This window comes from Lepidochelys kempii, chromosome 1 (assembly GCF_965140265.1).
Source record: "Lepidochelys kempii isolate rLepKem1 chromosome 1, rLepKem1.hap2, whole genome shotgun sequence".
NCBI classification, from domain to species: Eukaryota; Metazoa; Chordata; order Testudines; family Cheloniidae; genus Lepidochelys; species Lepidochelys kempii.
This window is the reverse complement of record NC_133256.1, coordinates 61,460,722-61,472,940: the sequence shown is the minus strand read 5'-3', so window position 1 is coordinate 61,472,940 and position 12,219 is coordinate 61,460,722. Positions and strand designations below refer to the sequence as shown.

Below are 12,219 nucleotides of genomic sequence, written 5' to 3'. Positions count from 1 at the left end.
AAGTCGCGCGAGAGCTGTGGAGGGGTGGGACGGAGCGGAGAGGGCGGCGGCGGCGGCGGCTGGAGCGGGCCCGGCGGCGGTGTGCTGTGGAGGGGGGTGTGCCATGGCTGCGGGTGCCGGACGCTGCGGAGTCAGGTACGGCCTTCCCCCCCCGCCCTCCGCCGCCCCGAGGCGCCTCCCGCCCCGCTGCCAGTGACAGACCCGGGCGGGCAGCGCAGGCGCTTGGAACGATCCGGGCGGGCTGCAGCGGGGGCGCTGGTCCCTCGCTCCCGGGTCCCGTGCGGGGAGGGATCCGGGGCCGCTTCCCCGCCCCGTCACCGCAAGGGGAGCGTCGTTGTCGCCTCCCTGCGCGGAGCGCTCGGCAGAAACCCCCCCTCCCCGGCTGGGAGCTGACCCCGGTAGCGGCCCGGGTGCGTGTGTGTCGCAGCAGCGCTGGGCTCGCTCCCTGGGGCTTTCCAGCAGAGCCGGGGATGGCGAGCTGGTTTGCGGGACCCGTCAGCGAGCCCCAGGGGCAGGGCCAAGTGTGAGGGTGCGCCGCTGTCAAGTGCGAGGTGCTGGGAGTCTGAACAGAGACTGGTTTCAGAGTAGCAGCCGTCTTAGTCTGTATTCGCAAAAAGAAAAGGAGGACTTGTGGCACCTTACAGACTAACCCATTTATTTATTTGAGCATAAATTTGTTAGTCTCTAAGATGCCACAAGTCCTCCTTTTTTTGAGCAGAGACTGTCCTCACCCCCCCCCCCCCGCACCTGTTATAATCTTTACATCAGCTTCTGGCTTGTGGATGCTGAGTAAATATGAATTCTCTTCCCGCCCCCCCTTCCCCCAATTTGGCTGCTGTATAAGTGAAGGGCTTTCGTTTTTTGTTCTTTCCCCCCCTCTCCTGTCAGGTCTGGGCCTCCTGGCCGCGGGGGGAGAGAGCTTTCTATTTCACTCTCCTCGACTTTATTTTTGTGAGTTGATCCCTGTTCGTGGTAGTGTCTGCCTCATGGCTGCTGGAAACTTTCCCAAGCAGCCAGTTTCACTTCTGCCCAAAAGTTCTGAATAACATCTGTGCACCACACTAAGATCCTGACTGGAATTCTCCAGTATTATTGTAATACAGATAATAAAGTTTAAGCATAATAAAAATGACTAGTCATCTTAATTTCACTTTGCTGCTTCTTGGGAAGGATATGATTGGTACAGAATCATAGAATATCAGGGTTGGAAGGGACCTCAGGAGGTCATCTAGACCAACCCCCTGCTCAAAGCAGGACAAAGTAGAGTAGAGGCATTGGAGCTGTCCATCTCAGATTCAGGAAGACAGCATTGCATGTGTTCACGTTTGAAAGATTCTTTCAGAGCCTTAAGGGTTAGCACTTAGATATGCTAATGGAAATAGGTAGAAACTTGGTTTTGAGATCCTAAATTATGTGTAAATTGGTGACATTGGACCTATTTGTCAGGGGAAGGTCTCCAGTCAATGTGAGTGACTAGGCAAGTGGATTTTTCATGTCTTGTTTTTATGCCTAATTACATTGCTAACTATTCATGCTGATCAGCTTCATAAATTTCTTATGAAATTTCACTGCCCTGCACAAAATTTAAAAGTCCACTTTCACTTGATGATGAAAAAAATTAGTGATATTACTTACTCTTACTGTGGATGGACAGCAAAAGAATATAGAATGCTTTTTTTCCCCAAAATGGTTCACTTGTAATGTCACAGTCCCTATTCTCTTGCTAAATTCTACTCATTCCGGGCAAATAAGATTTTTTTGATCAAGTAATAACTTTTAATTTTTATGGTGTTATTGTTGCAGCCACACTATTTGTCTCATTCTGTTGTATAATTTACCTTTTTATATAAAAAAGACAAATTACGCTAACGGACCATTTCGGTTCTACTGAATAATGTTTTCAGAAAGGTTTTATTTGTTAATTTGAAATTTCATATCCAGAAGCAACCCCACTCTCAACATTTCTGATGGTAATTATGACGTTTTCACAGATGGATCAAGTAGGGTTTGTTTACTTTAAGCAAACATTTGACTTTCCTTAAAATGGTTTAAAATGTATATTTTAGGGTAGGAAAAAATATTTACTTTTGCTTACATCTACCGTTTTACTTCAGGAAAACTGCAAAATAATTAAAAGTTTTTGAGGGTTCTTCTGGTTCCTTTCCTAGTACTGCAGAAGAACATGATGGCCACACTTGGTCAGACCAGTGGTACATCTATCCTGGTATCCTGTCTTCTGACAGTGGCCAGTGCCAGATGTTCTGTTCTGTTCATTCCCTCTGAAGCAATTACCAAGCGAATCATCCTCTGTTGTCCAGTTCCAGCTTCTGGTAATCAGAGTGTTAGGGACATCCAGAGCATGGGGTTTCATCCTGATTATCTTGGCTAATATAATTGATGGACCTATCCTCCAGGAACTTAACTAATTCTTTTTTGAACCCCGTTATACTTCTGGCCTTCACAGCATCCCATGGCCATGAGTTCAACAGGTTGATAGTCTGTTGTATGAGGAAGTACTTTCTTTTTTGTTTTAATCCTGCTGCCTATCAATTTCATCAGGTGACCCCTGGTTCTTGGGTTATGAAAAGGGGTAAATAACACTTCCCTATTTACTTTCTCCACACCATTTATGATTTTTATATCCCCAATTAGTCATCTCTTTTCTAAGCTGAATAGTCCCATTCTTTTTAATCTCTCCTCAGGTGGAAGCTGATCCATCACCCCTAATCATTTGTGTTGCCCTTCTGTGTACCTTTTCCAAGTCTAATGTATCTTTTTTGAGAAGGGGCGATGGGAACTGCATGCAGTATTCAAGGTGGATTTGTATAGTGGCATTATGATACTTTGTCTTATTATCTATTCCTTTCCTAATGGTTCCTAACATTGTTAGTTTTTTTTTTTAATTAAAGCAGTTTATGAATAAAGAGCACTGTACTATTTTTATGATTGTGATGCTATCATCTGTGTACACTACCAGGAAATAAACAAAAATAGCTATGTTAATTTTGACTCTGTGATTAACATGGGAAAAAGATGAGGACTTGGTGTTTACAATGGTGAAAGAAAGATTATTTTTAAAATTCTGAGAAGGCAGAAGAAGAGTAACTAAATTTAACATTTCCTCACAGGTAATTATGCAGCTAGAACATGCCCTAAAATGTTATATTTTGTGATAAAACATGAAAAAATAGACTGCAATTGCATTGGAGACAGTTTTCAAACTTAATTTTGTTAATTTTTTTAAATAGCAGAATGGTCAAGTCCAAATTATAGACTAAAGATTTTTAAGCATTTTGTGTATTTATCCTCAGTTTTAATGTACTATGGGTGTGTGTTCTCTTTCTAAGAGAGATACTGCTTATTTGTAGTGTTGTCAAAAATACTGACTCTCCCAGCTTTCAGTTTATATACAAACAAATGGCTGTTTTCAATACGCAATTGATCTATTTTGACAATTCCATAATAGTAGTGTAATCAGCAAATAAGAGGAAAATAGAAAATAGTTTGTTCATTTGGGTTTATTTTGTTTTTTGTTTTAGAAGAAGTGATATTGAATCTTTTAGCCAGAAGTTCATCTCTCTTTATGAACACTATACCATGGTATTAAGCTTACATTTCTACAACATATGTTTTAGGTTTTCTTTCTACACATAAGCAAAGATGCAACTGTTGAATTGAAAATCATAATATAATTTGAAAATGACCAGCTCATTTATATTCATAATTTAAATTGTTTATTTTTAATCTGTAATTATGGAAAAAAAAATTCTGTGCTGATTGTGTCATGGAAAATGGGTGTCACTCTGAAACTGCAGTAGACTTTAAGTGTGGTATCTGTCTCATGTCATACTTTAGGTATGATGATGTGACACAACAAAGAATATAACAAAATTAAAATCAAAGCTAGCTTTTTAAAATTATCATGAAAATGTACCAATCCATGGACAAAATCTGTTCACCCAACCTTTACCATGATTATAGTGGAGGCAATTTACAGACTTGTCCAAAAGAAATGACCACGTGTGAGCAGAATTTTTCTAGGCTCCCAGCTCTGCTATTTAAAGTGATAGAGGTCATATTAGACTTTGTAAAATCATTAGAAATTGGAGATGGAAAAGACCTTCTAGACTTTCTAGTCAACCCTATTGCCAATCCAGGATTTTTAAACTTGGTGTTATAGCATAAGATTGCAAACGAGTTTACGTTTTCTCCCTCCTTTCATAACTTTCTGAACAGCTCAATAATGAGATTCAAGTTTTTCATGCTTGGTCCCTGCCTAAGGGTGCATGTGAGCTGGAGTCAGTCAGCCAAGTACCCGAGAGAGAGAATGCTTGGTGACACCTCAGAACCCTGGCGGTCTCTGTCCAGTGACTCATCTCCAGCTGTGACCATCCCTGATGCTTCAGAGGAGGGAGATTTAAAAAAACCTTCCAGAATACATTGGGGGCGGGTGGAAAAATCCCTTCTTGACTCTGGCAGGTGACTGGCTGAAACCTTGAAGTATGAGCTTTTAGGAACATTAAGACATAAATGGGAAGTGAGCCCGTTGGCTGTTGAGCCCTGTCCCCTATCATCCTAAGCAACTCCATCATACAGTCACACTCAAAAATTTGTCCAGCTCTCTCTCAAAACTAAGTTGTTTGTCCCACAGCTCTTATTGAGAGGCTGCTCCAAATCCTCATTGCTCTCATGGTTGAGGACTAAAGTCTTTGCTTGGTTTGGAAAAAATGGTCTTGATTTAACAAAGATGTGTGCAGAATGCACAATCGAAAATGTCCTTACATTCTCTGGCGTGCATTTGAATATAGATATGTTAAGTATGTGTGCACAGCTAGTTAAATTGTAATTATTATTATTCTGCACCAATAATGACAGTGACACAATTCTGGTAAGTTTCATGGCCATTCATCTACAACCATTTGAAATGTTAAAAATGAAGTATTTATCGTTTTCACCAGGCACTGCTCACCAAGGGAACTTGTCCCACTCGCTATTGACTAGAAGGAAGTATATTGGTTTTAATTATAAGATTTTCAAACATTTTTTCTTTAAAAGAAACTAAATATAAACTTTAAAGGGGCAGTATCTTTTCTAAAAGGCAACATCTGTGTGGATAAAAAGTTTTAAAAATGTTCGGTTTTAAGGTATCTTTTATCACAAAATTGTGGAGTCATTACTTGTTTTATCAAAATTTATTTTTCTTAATATATGCTATGTAAATGGGAAGCACAAAATAATGACATGATAAATGTTTTTCTATAGGTATTTTTGAGCTGACTTTCTTCCATGACTACTAAGATCAATTAAACCATGGATACTTATACCAGGGCCCGAAGCAGTCAAACAAAGCCTAAAGTGTCAGTGAAAAAGGTAAACAGCTATTTTGTGTGTTTTGGGGTTTTTTTTTTAACCCTAATTCTTTGTGATCTGAATCTTGAGAGTTAGATTGAAGAAAATAAGCTGACAGGTCCAGTAAATTTTCATTTTTTGTTTTGTCTTAGTAGGCTAAAGATTTAAGGAGGCATGTGATTTTCAAATCGCTTTTGCTTTGGTACATTTGTAATCAGTTGAAGCACTATTATGTGACTAAATCTGGGAAACTGAGTAACTTAAACAATGGACAAAGTGGACTTACCTCTTGCTTCATGTTTTCTCTAGTTCTTATGAAATCTAGAAGGTTTTCAGAAAAATTGCAACGGTTAGATGATGATTACCTTATTTAGCAAACCTAAATATTTTATTTGTGAGTAATAGGTATTCATATTAGTATACGGTTTCCTACCACAAAAAAAAAAAGCATAAATATGTTGTTTACAATCAAACCTTATTTTGTGACATTTGTATTAAGGATGTTATAATAAGACATACACTTCTACCGCGATATAACGCAGTCCTCAGGAGACAAAAAATCTCACTGCGTTATAGATGAGACCGCGTTATAGATGAGACCGCGTTATATCCAACTTGCTTCCCCCCCCCCCCCCCCGCAGCCCCCAACCCTTGTTCCCTGACCGCCCCCTCCAGAGATCTCCGTCCCTAATCACCCCCAGGACTCCACCCCCTACCCAACTCCCCTGTCCCCTGACTGGTTCGACCCCTATCCACACCCCCTGACAAGCACTCACCGGCAGTGGCGGGAAGCGGAGCAACGCGGCCCCAGCCCGCTCCACTCTGCCACCTCTCAGCCGTGGTGCTCCACTTCCCGCCGCCGTAAGTGCAGGAGGTCGGGGAAAGGACGCCCCCCGTACTCACCTGCGGTAGGAAGTGGAGTGACGCGTCCCCAGCCCGCTCTGCTTTCCTTGCCCTGGCCCCAGCCATGTCGCTAGGGGCGGGGGTTGGGGAAAGATCCCGCACTCACCTGCAGCGGGAAGCAGAGCGCCGCGGCTGGGAGCTGGCGGAGTGGAGTGGGCTGGAGCCGGGCTGCTCTGCTTCTGCCGGTGAGTGCAGCGGGGGATCCCTTCCCCAAAGCCTCCTCCCCAGAGTGACAAGGCTGGAGCTGGGGTGAGGGAAGCAGAGCAGGCTGCTCCAAGCCCCCTGCTAATCTCCCGGGCCACTCTGGGATTGCATGGCCCCCAAAAGTGCCCTCTCCCAGACCCTGGGCGGGGGAGCCCCTGACTGCCCCTGAGACCCTCTGCCCCTTATCCAACCCCTCGGGCCCGGCCCAGCACCCTTAACACGCTGCTCAGAGCAGCGTGTCGGAGCTTTATTGCGTTGTATGTGAATCCGCGTTATATCAGGTTGCGTTATATCAGGGTAGAGGTGTATCTACAAAAATTAATTCCACCCCAGGTTCTTGACTGGCTTATGCTCAAGTTCACGTGAACTTCTGCTGGGCAGTGCTTTTGGTGAAAAATAAAATCTGTCCTCCATTTGTTATGGAGGGTATTTATAACTGTTGTTGTTGTTTTGTTGTTTCATTTAGGGTATGATGTTTAGCAGCTTTAATAATCTTATATGCTTTTTTGAAATAAGTCATTTTAGACTGGGGAATATCGGAAGTCTTTTCTCAATGATTTTGTTTCTGTTTAAAGCTAGATTTTTCTTAGTGCTCTAAAATCTACAGTTACTCAAATAGCCTTGAAATTTGGTGTGCCTTATGGTGGTGCAGGGTTCTGATCAACAAGTTCCCAAAATACAGCTCCTGAAAAAAACAGCTTTTCTTAAAGTTGACAGATTCTAGCAGCCTGTTTTTGCTCACAGATAGAGATCAACCCAGGGCTCAGATCATTGCATCACAATTTCACATACTCAGAGTTACCCCCCAACAGAGTTCATGGCATCGACCAGCCCTTTGGGGAAAGTCAAATTCAAATTTTGACAAACGTCTTTGCATGCCTACTGGATTGTGTGGACAGAAGAGTTAACAGAATTGTTCGCCTTCAAAGCTGCACACAAGCTGGATGTTCAAGGGAATATACAATAGTCCTTTGAACCTGACCCACCCCAAGCAACGTCCGTTCTAGTCGCACCTTGGGCAGGAATGTTTAAAAGGTTTGGTGGCATATCACTAAATTCTGTCTCTGTTAGGGCTTTGTTTTTATTTTGTAAATAAATATAATCTAAATATTTTTATAATATGAGTGCTTACTGGCAGGATAAAGGCATTTTATGTTGTGGAGGTAATGTGTGAGAAGGATTTAGGGCTGCATCAGGGTGAGGGGGATAAATGGGGATCGGTGGTAGGGGACATGAGAGGGGTTGTAAAGCCTGTCAGCCCCAAATTCTCCCCTTCTCTCTGTGCTTGTCAGGATTGGGGGTGGGTCAGGGGAAGGTCTGAGCCCCTTTCTCTCCACTCCCCATGTGAGCTGAGATCCAGGGTTCCTGCCCCCAGAGGTGTCTGAACCTCATTCCCTGCTCCTCTCTGTGTGTGCCATGGTCTTGGGGGTCCCTGTCCATCTAGGAGGGTCTAGACCCCTCTTCCTGCCCCCCTCATGTGACCTGGGATATGGGGGAGGCATTGCTTCTTTGGGGGTAGGAACCTCCCTCTCTTCCCTCCAGGTGTCTGTGGCAAGATCTGAGGGATCCCTTGCCTATCTATGGGGATGTGACCTCTTTCCATGTGCCCCCTCATATGAGCCAGGTTCTGGAGGGCTTCTCTTTGTGGGTGGGTCTGAGCCCCTCTCCTTTCCCCATCTCATGTGAGCTGGGATCTGGGGGGGTCTCTTGTCACCTGGGGTGTCTGAGCCCCACTCTCTGCCTCCTTTTGTGAGTGCCGGGATCTGGGGTTAGCCCTGCCCCACTGGGAGGGAAGCTGTAGTATTGATACTGATCTCAAAGGCCTAAAGAATTAAAGCTGTTTGTAAACTCTTTGACTGTCAACATTAAACAGATCAGTAAGTTAAACAGAGGCCTTGGTTTTACTCTATGCGGCAATCACCCAAAAGCATTAGTTCAAATTAAAAGTTTATTGATTAAACATAAGAGAGAACAAGAAATTAAAACAGGCATTTATATTGAAACTGTGGTTGAGTGATTATGCAAAACAAACTTAGTCAAAATCTTTAATTTCTCTCTTTTTGGAGGCAAAATATGAGAGTCTTATTTTCAGCGCAACCTTTCTTTGATGAAAAAGGAAAGTGTATTTTTATTCTGTCCTGATGTGTAGAGGACATTTACTTATTCTGTTCTAGACAGACAGACAAGATGGAGAGACAGGACAGAAAAGAGGTGTGAAATACAGGTTTTTTTGGATGTTTTTGGAACACTGGATCACTGGTTAGTTACGAGCTGGTGCTTTGGCTGGCAAGTCAACTGCGACACTTGCTGCTTGGACCTTGGTTTACAGTCTGGTCAGGGATGTCATCTGATTATATCTTTTCTTCTTAGACAAGGGAAGCTTGGATGAATACAGCATAGTTGACTTCAGGATTTGATGAAAAGCCAAGAGAGTGAGAGAGAGGATAGGAATAGTAGGGGTAGAAAATAACACAACAAGGGAAGAGAAACAATACAGGGTCTTATGTACCTCTGAAGTGCAGTCAATTAGATATCCCACCGATGGGCAGAGGATTGTATAATGTGATTTGCAGTGTTGTACCTGTGCTGGTCCCAGGATATTAGAGAGTTAAGGTGATGGAATATCTTTTATTGGACCAACTTTGGTTGGTGAGAGACAAGTTTTCGAGCTACACAGAGCTCACTGAAGCTTGTCGAAAGTTTGTCTCTTTCACCAACAGAAGTTGGTTCCATAAAAGATACTACCTCACCCACCTTGTCTCCGTGATAGTGTACTTTGGCCAGACTGGACAGTCTCTACGTAAAAGAATAAATGGACACAAATCAGACGTCAAGAATTATAACATTCAAAAACCAGTCGGAGAACACTTCAATCTCTTTGGTCACTCGATTACAAACCTAAAGGTGGCAATTCTTCAACAAAAAAACTTCAAAAACAGACTCCAACGAGAGACTGCTGAATTGGAATTAATTTGCAAACTAGATACAATTAACTTAGGCTTGAATTAAGACTGGAAGTGGGTGGGTCATTACACAAAGTAAAACTATTTCCCTATGTTTATCTCCCCCCCCCCCCCTGTTCCTTAGACGTTCTTGTCAACTGCTGGAAATGGCCCACCTTGGTTATCACTACAAAAGGTTTTTCCCCCCTGCTCTCCTGCTGGTAATAGCTCACCATACCTGATCACTCTCATTACAGTGTGTATGGTAACACCCATTGTTTCATGTTCTCTGTGTATATAAATCTCTCCACTGTATTTTCCACTGAATGCATCCGATGAAGTGAGCTGTAGCTCAAGAAAGCTTATGCTCAAATAAACTTTTTAGTCTCTAAGGTGCCACAAGTCCTCCTTTTCTTTCTTCAAACTAATGTCTGTTTGCTTTGCTCACAAATACACCTCAACCAACATGCCCCACCTACAGTCTCCAACATTCAAACCATTCAGTACAGCTACAACTCACACACTGAATGAAGTTGCTGTGCTTGTGAATAATTGCCAGTGGCTATTGCTGGCGGTGGTGGGGAGGGGGGAATGGCAAGGTTACACAAGCATATACCTTCAGTGAGTTTCCTGGTTTTTCGAAGTTTGAGCTTTGCTGCACCCGATGTTCTGAGATGACGTGAACTGTCACTGGAGACCTTTCATTTTGCATTTGTATTATCGTACCATCTAGGAACCCTAGTCATAGACCAGGAACACATTGTGTTAGGAGCTGTAGAAACAGAACAAAAAGCCAGTCCCTGCCCCCAAAGAGCTTGATGCTTTTATTGAGATACAAGGCATGGTTGTGTTTGTATTCTGTTGTAAATTTTTTATTAAGTTTTAAAACTGAATTTATGTTCCAGAATATGTATTGCTTTATGAGAAACTGGTAGTTTAGAAAGGGTTGTTGAACTATATTAACTTACTTGTTGCAGTTCTCAAGTTAGATGTCCAGTGAGTTTTAGGGGGCTTTGGCTACCGTTCCTTTATTATCCTTTTACTAGAATTCTAGCCCTTATGGTTGTAGAGAGATCCTTGAAAATGTGAACAGATTGTGAACCAATGCAGTGATTCCTGCCTGAATCAATAGGTCTGAGAGGTATGAATTGTTATGCTTAGCTCAGTCAGGGTCCTGTGGACTCTGCGATTATGCATCATTGAATTTAGCACTTCAGACATGTCGTGAAATTCTGTTTTTTTTTTGTTTGTTTGTTTTTTAAAACCATGGAATTCTATATTTTCATGCAGCCAGGAACCCATCAAATTGTTTTCTGTCTCCTAAGCCTGCTGGGATCTGACTACAGCTCCCTCTTGTCCTCCACATTTCCCCAAAAGGACAGTTAATTGGATTATAGTGCATGCTCCTTGCTTTGTTACATGGAGCCAGCCAGCATGGTGATCATGATCCACCCTCCCTTTCCTCTCTTATTGAACCCCTCCTTGCAGTCTGGCTTTCCTTTTCTGCAGACTCAGACCAAAAGACGTACGAGAATTCTTATCAACTACTGTGATACTTCAAAGGAGTTTTTAATTATCTGCCAAAGGATTCGAGTGCATGGATGTGGCCACGGGAGTGCTGTATCATTTGGAACCCAAGCAGCCATCTTTACAAAAGAAACTCATTGAATTCAAGTGAAAGCTTAAGAGTTTCCTAGATCGGAAGATTGTTTAATTAAGGGGCAACACTGTAAACATGAAAGCACTCCAATCATCATATTTGGTGTATCTGCAAATAGTGAAACTCGTAAGCCTAATATAATTGTAAATGTGTCTGATTTTGTTAGTTTTTATTATGGTTGGTATCTGCTGCAGCTAGTCAGTTAAATCAGTTCCCCTCTACAGTGACAATCACCTGATAAATTCATGACATGGCTACAGATCTTCAGGAACAGCTTTTTAGAAGAGGTACTACAATGTGATGAAAGTACAGATGGCTTTTGTTCACTTTTTAACATTTGTTCAGTATGAGTGGGAAGCATTTTTACATGTGGATTTCCTGTTTTACGGTCTCCTGAGAGGATGTGGCAAAGTTTTGAATTGCTGCTTTAAGCTAGGAAAAGAAGTGACAAGGATTTTCCTTGCTGAATACAGTTTTTCCTTGCTGAATACAGTACTTCACTGGTCAGCACTGGTTTGCTCCGAATGGTTCTCAGGGTGAAATATGAACATCCTCAGTATAACTAATATGAGTGTAGCCTTTGTTGATCAGTTGCTGAAACTAGGACTCTTCACCAAACATCTCACAGATATCTGGTTGTCTGTGTGGGAGGAATAGGCAGAACTAGCAAGTGCAGCTTTGAGAATACTCATGTTTTGGGCCATAACATAACTAGGAATTGGAGTTATATGCATTGGTTGCTATTAAGAACAGATCCTGCTCCTGACTTGTGGATGAAGATGCTCTACTTCTACCTGAAACCTGAGTTCTCCTTCAAGTGGTTGTGCACGGATACATTCTACTGCAGGTGTAAGTATGCCCAGTGCACTTGAGTTGGAGACTTTTCCCCCCAGAAGTACGACTAGGTGGCACATGCAGCCCTGTTCTCTTTGTTTTATCAGATGAGGGCATAAAAGGGTCATGTCTGCCGCTTCCTTCTCAGTTCATTCTCACCACCTATGGTGACAGCTGGAGCTCCCCATAGCATTTGCTTCATTTAGCCAGCTTTTCAGAACTCTTTTAGTGTATACAGTTAGTTTAGAAAGTATTTTTAATAGTTACCAGGAGAATTTATTATTTAAAAAAGAAAAACCTCAGGATTTAAGTAGCTTGCTGTGTGCA

At 42.5% G+C, this 12,219-nt stretch overlaps 1 protein-coding gene across 10 annotated transcripts in view; it reads left to right on the top strand.

Moving 5' to 3' along the window:
* Positions 1-12,219, top strand: part of AKAP11 (A-kinase anchoring protein 11) — a 63,837-nt gene continuing 51,618 nt past the window's right edge. For 8 of the 10 annotated variants that reach the window (XR_012159124.1, XM_073345582.1, XM_073345573.1 and 5 more), the window contains exons 1-3: positions 1-135; positions 2,703-3,128; positions 5,263-5,370. Coding sequence is in view for 9 of the 10 variants with exons in the window: in XM_073345582.1 (XP_073201683.1) it covers positions 5,311-5,370 (60 nt within the window). In the remaining variant the exon portion in view is untranslated. The remainder of the gene's footprint in view (positions 136-2,702; positions 3,129-5,262; positions 5,371-12,219) is intronic. The other 2 variants (XM_073345563.1, XM_073345553.1) reach the window with 2 other exon arrangements.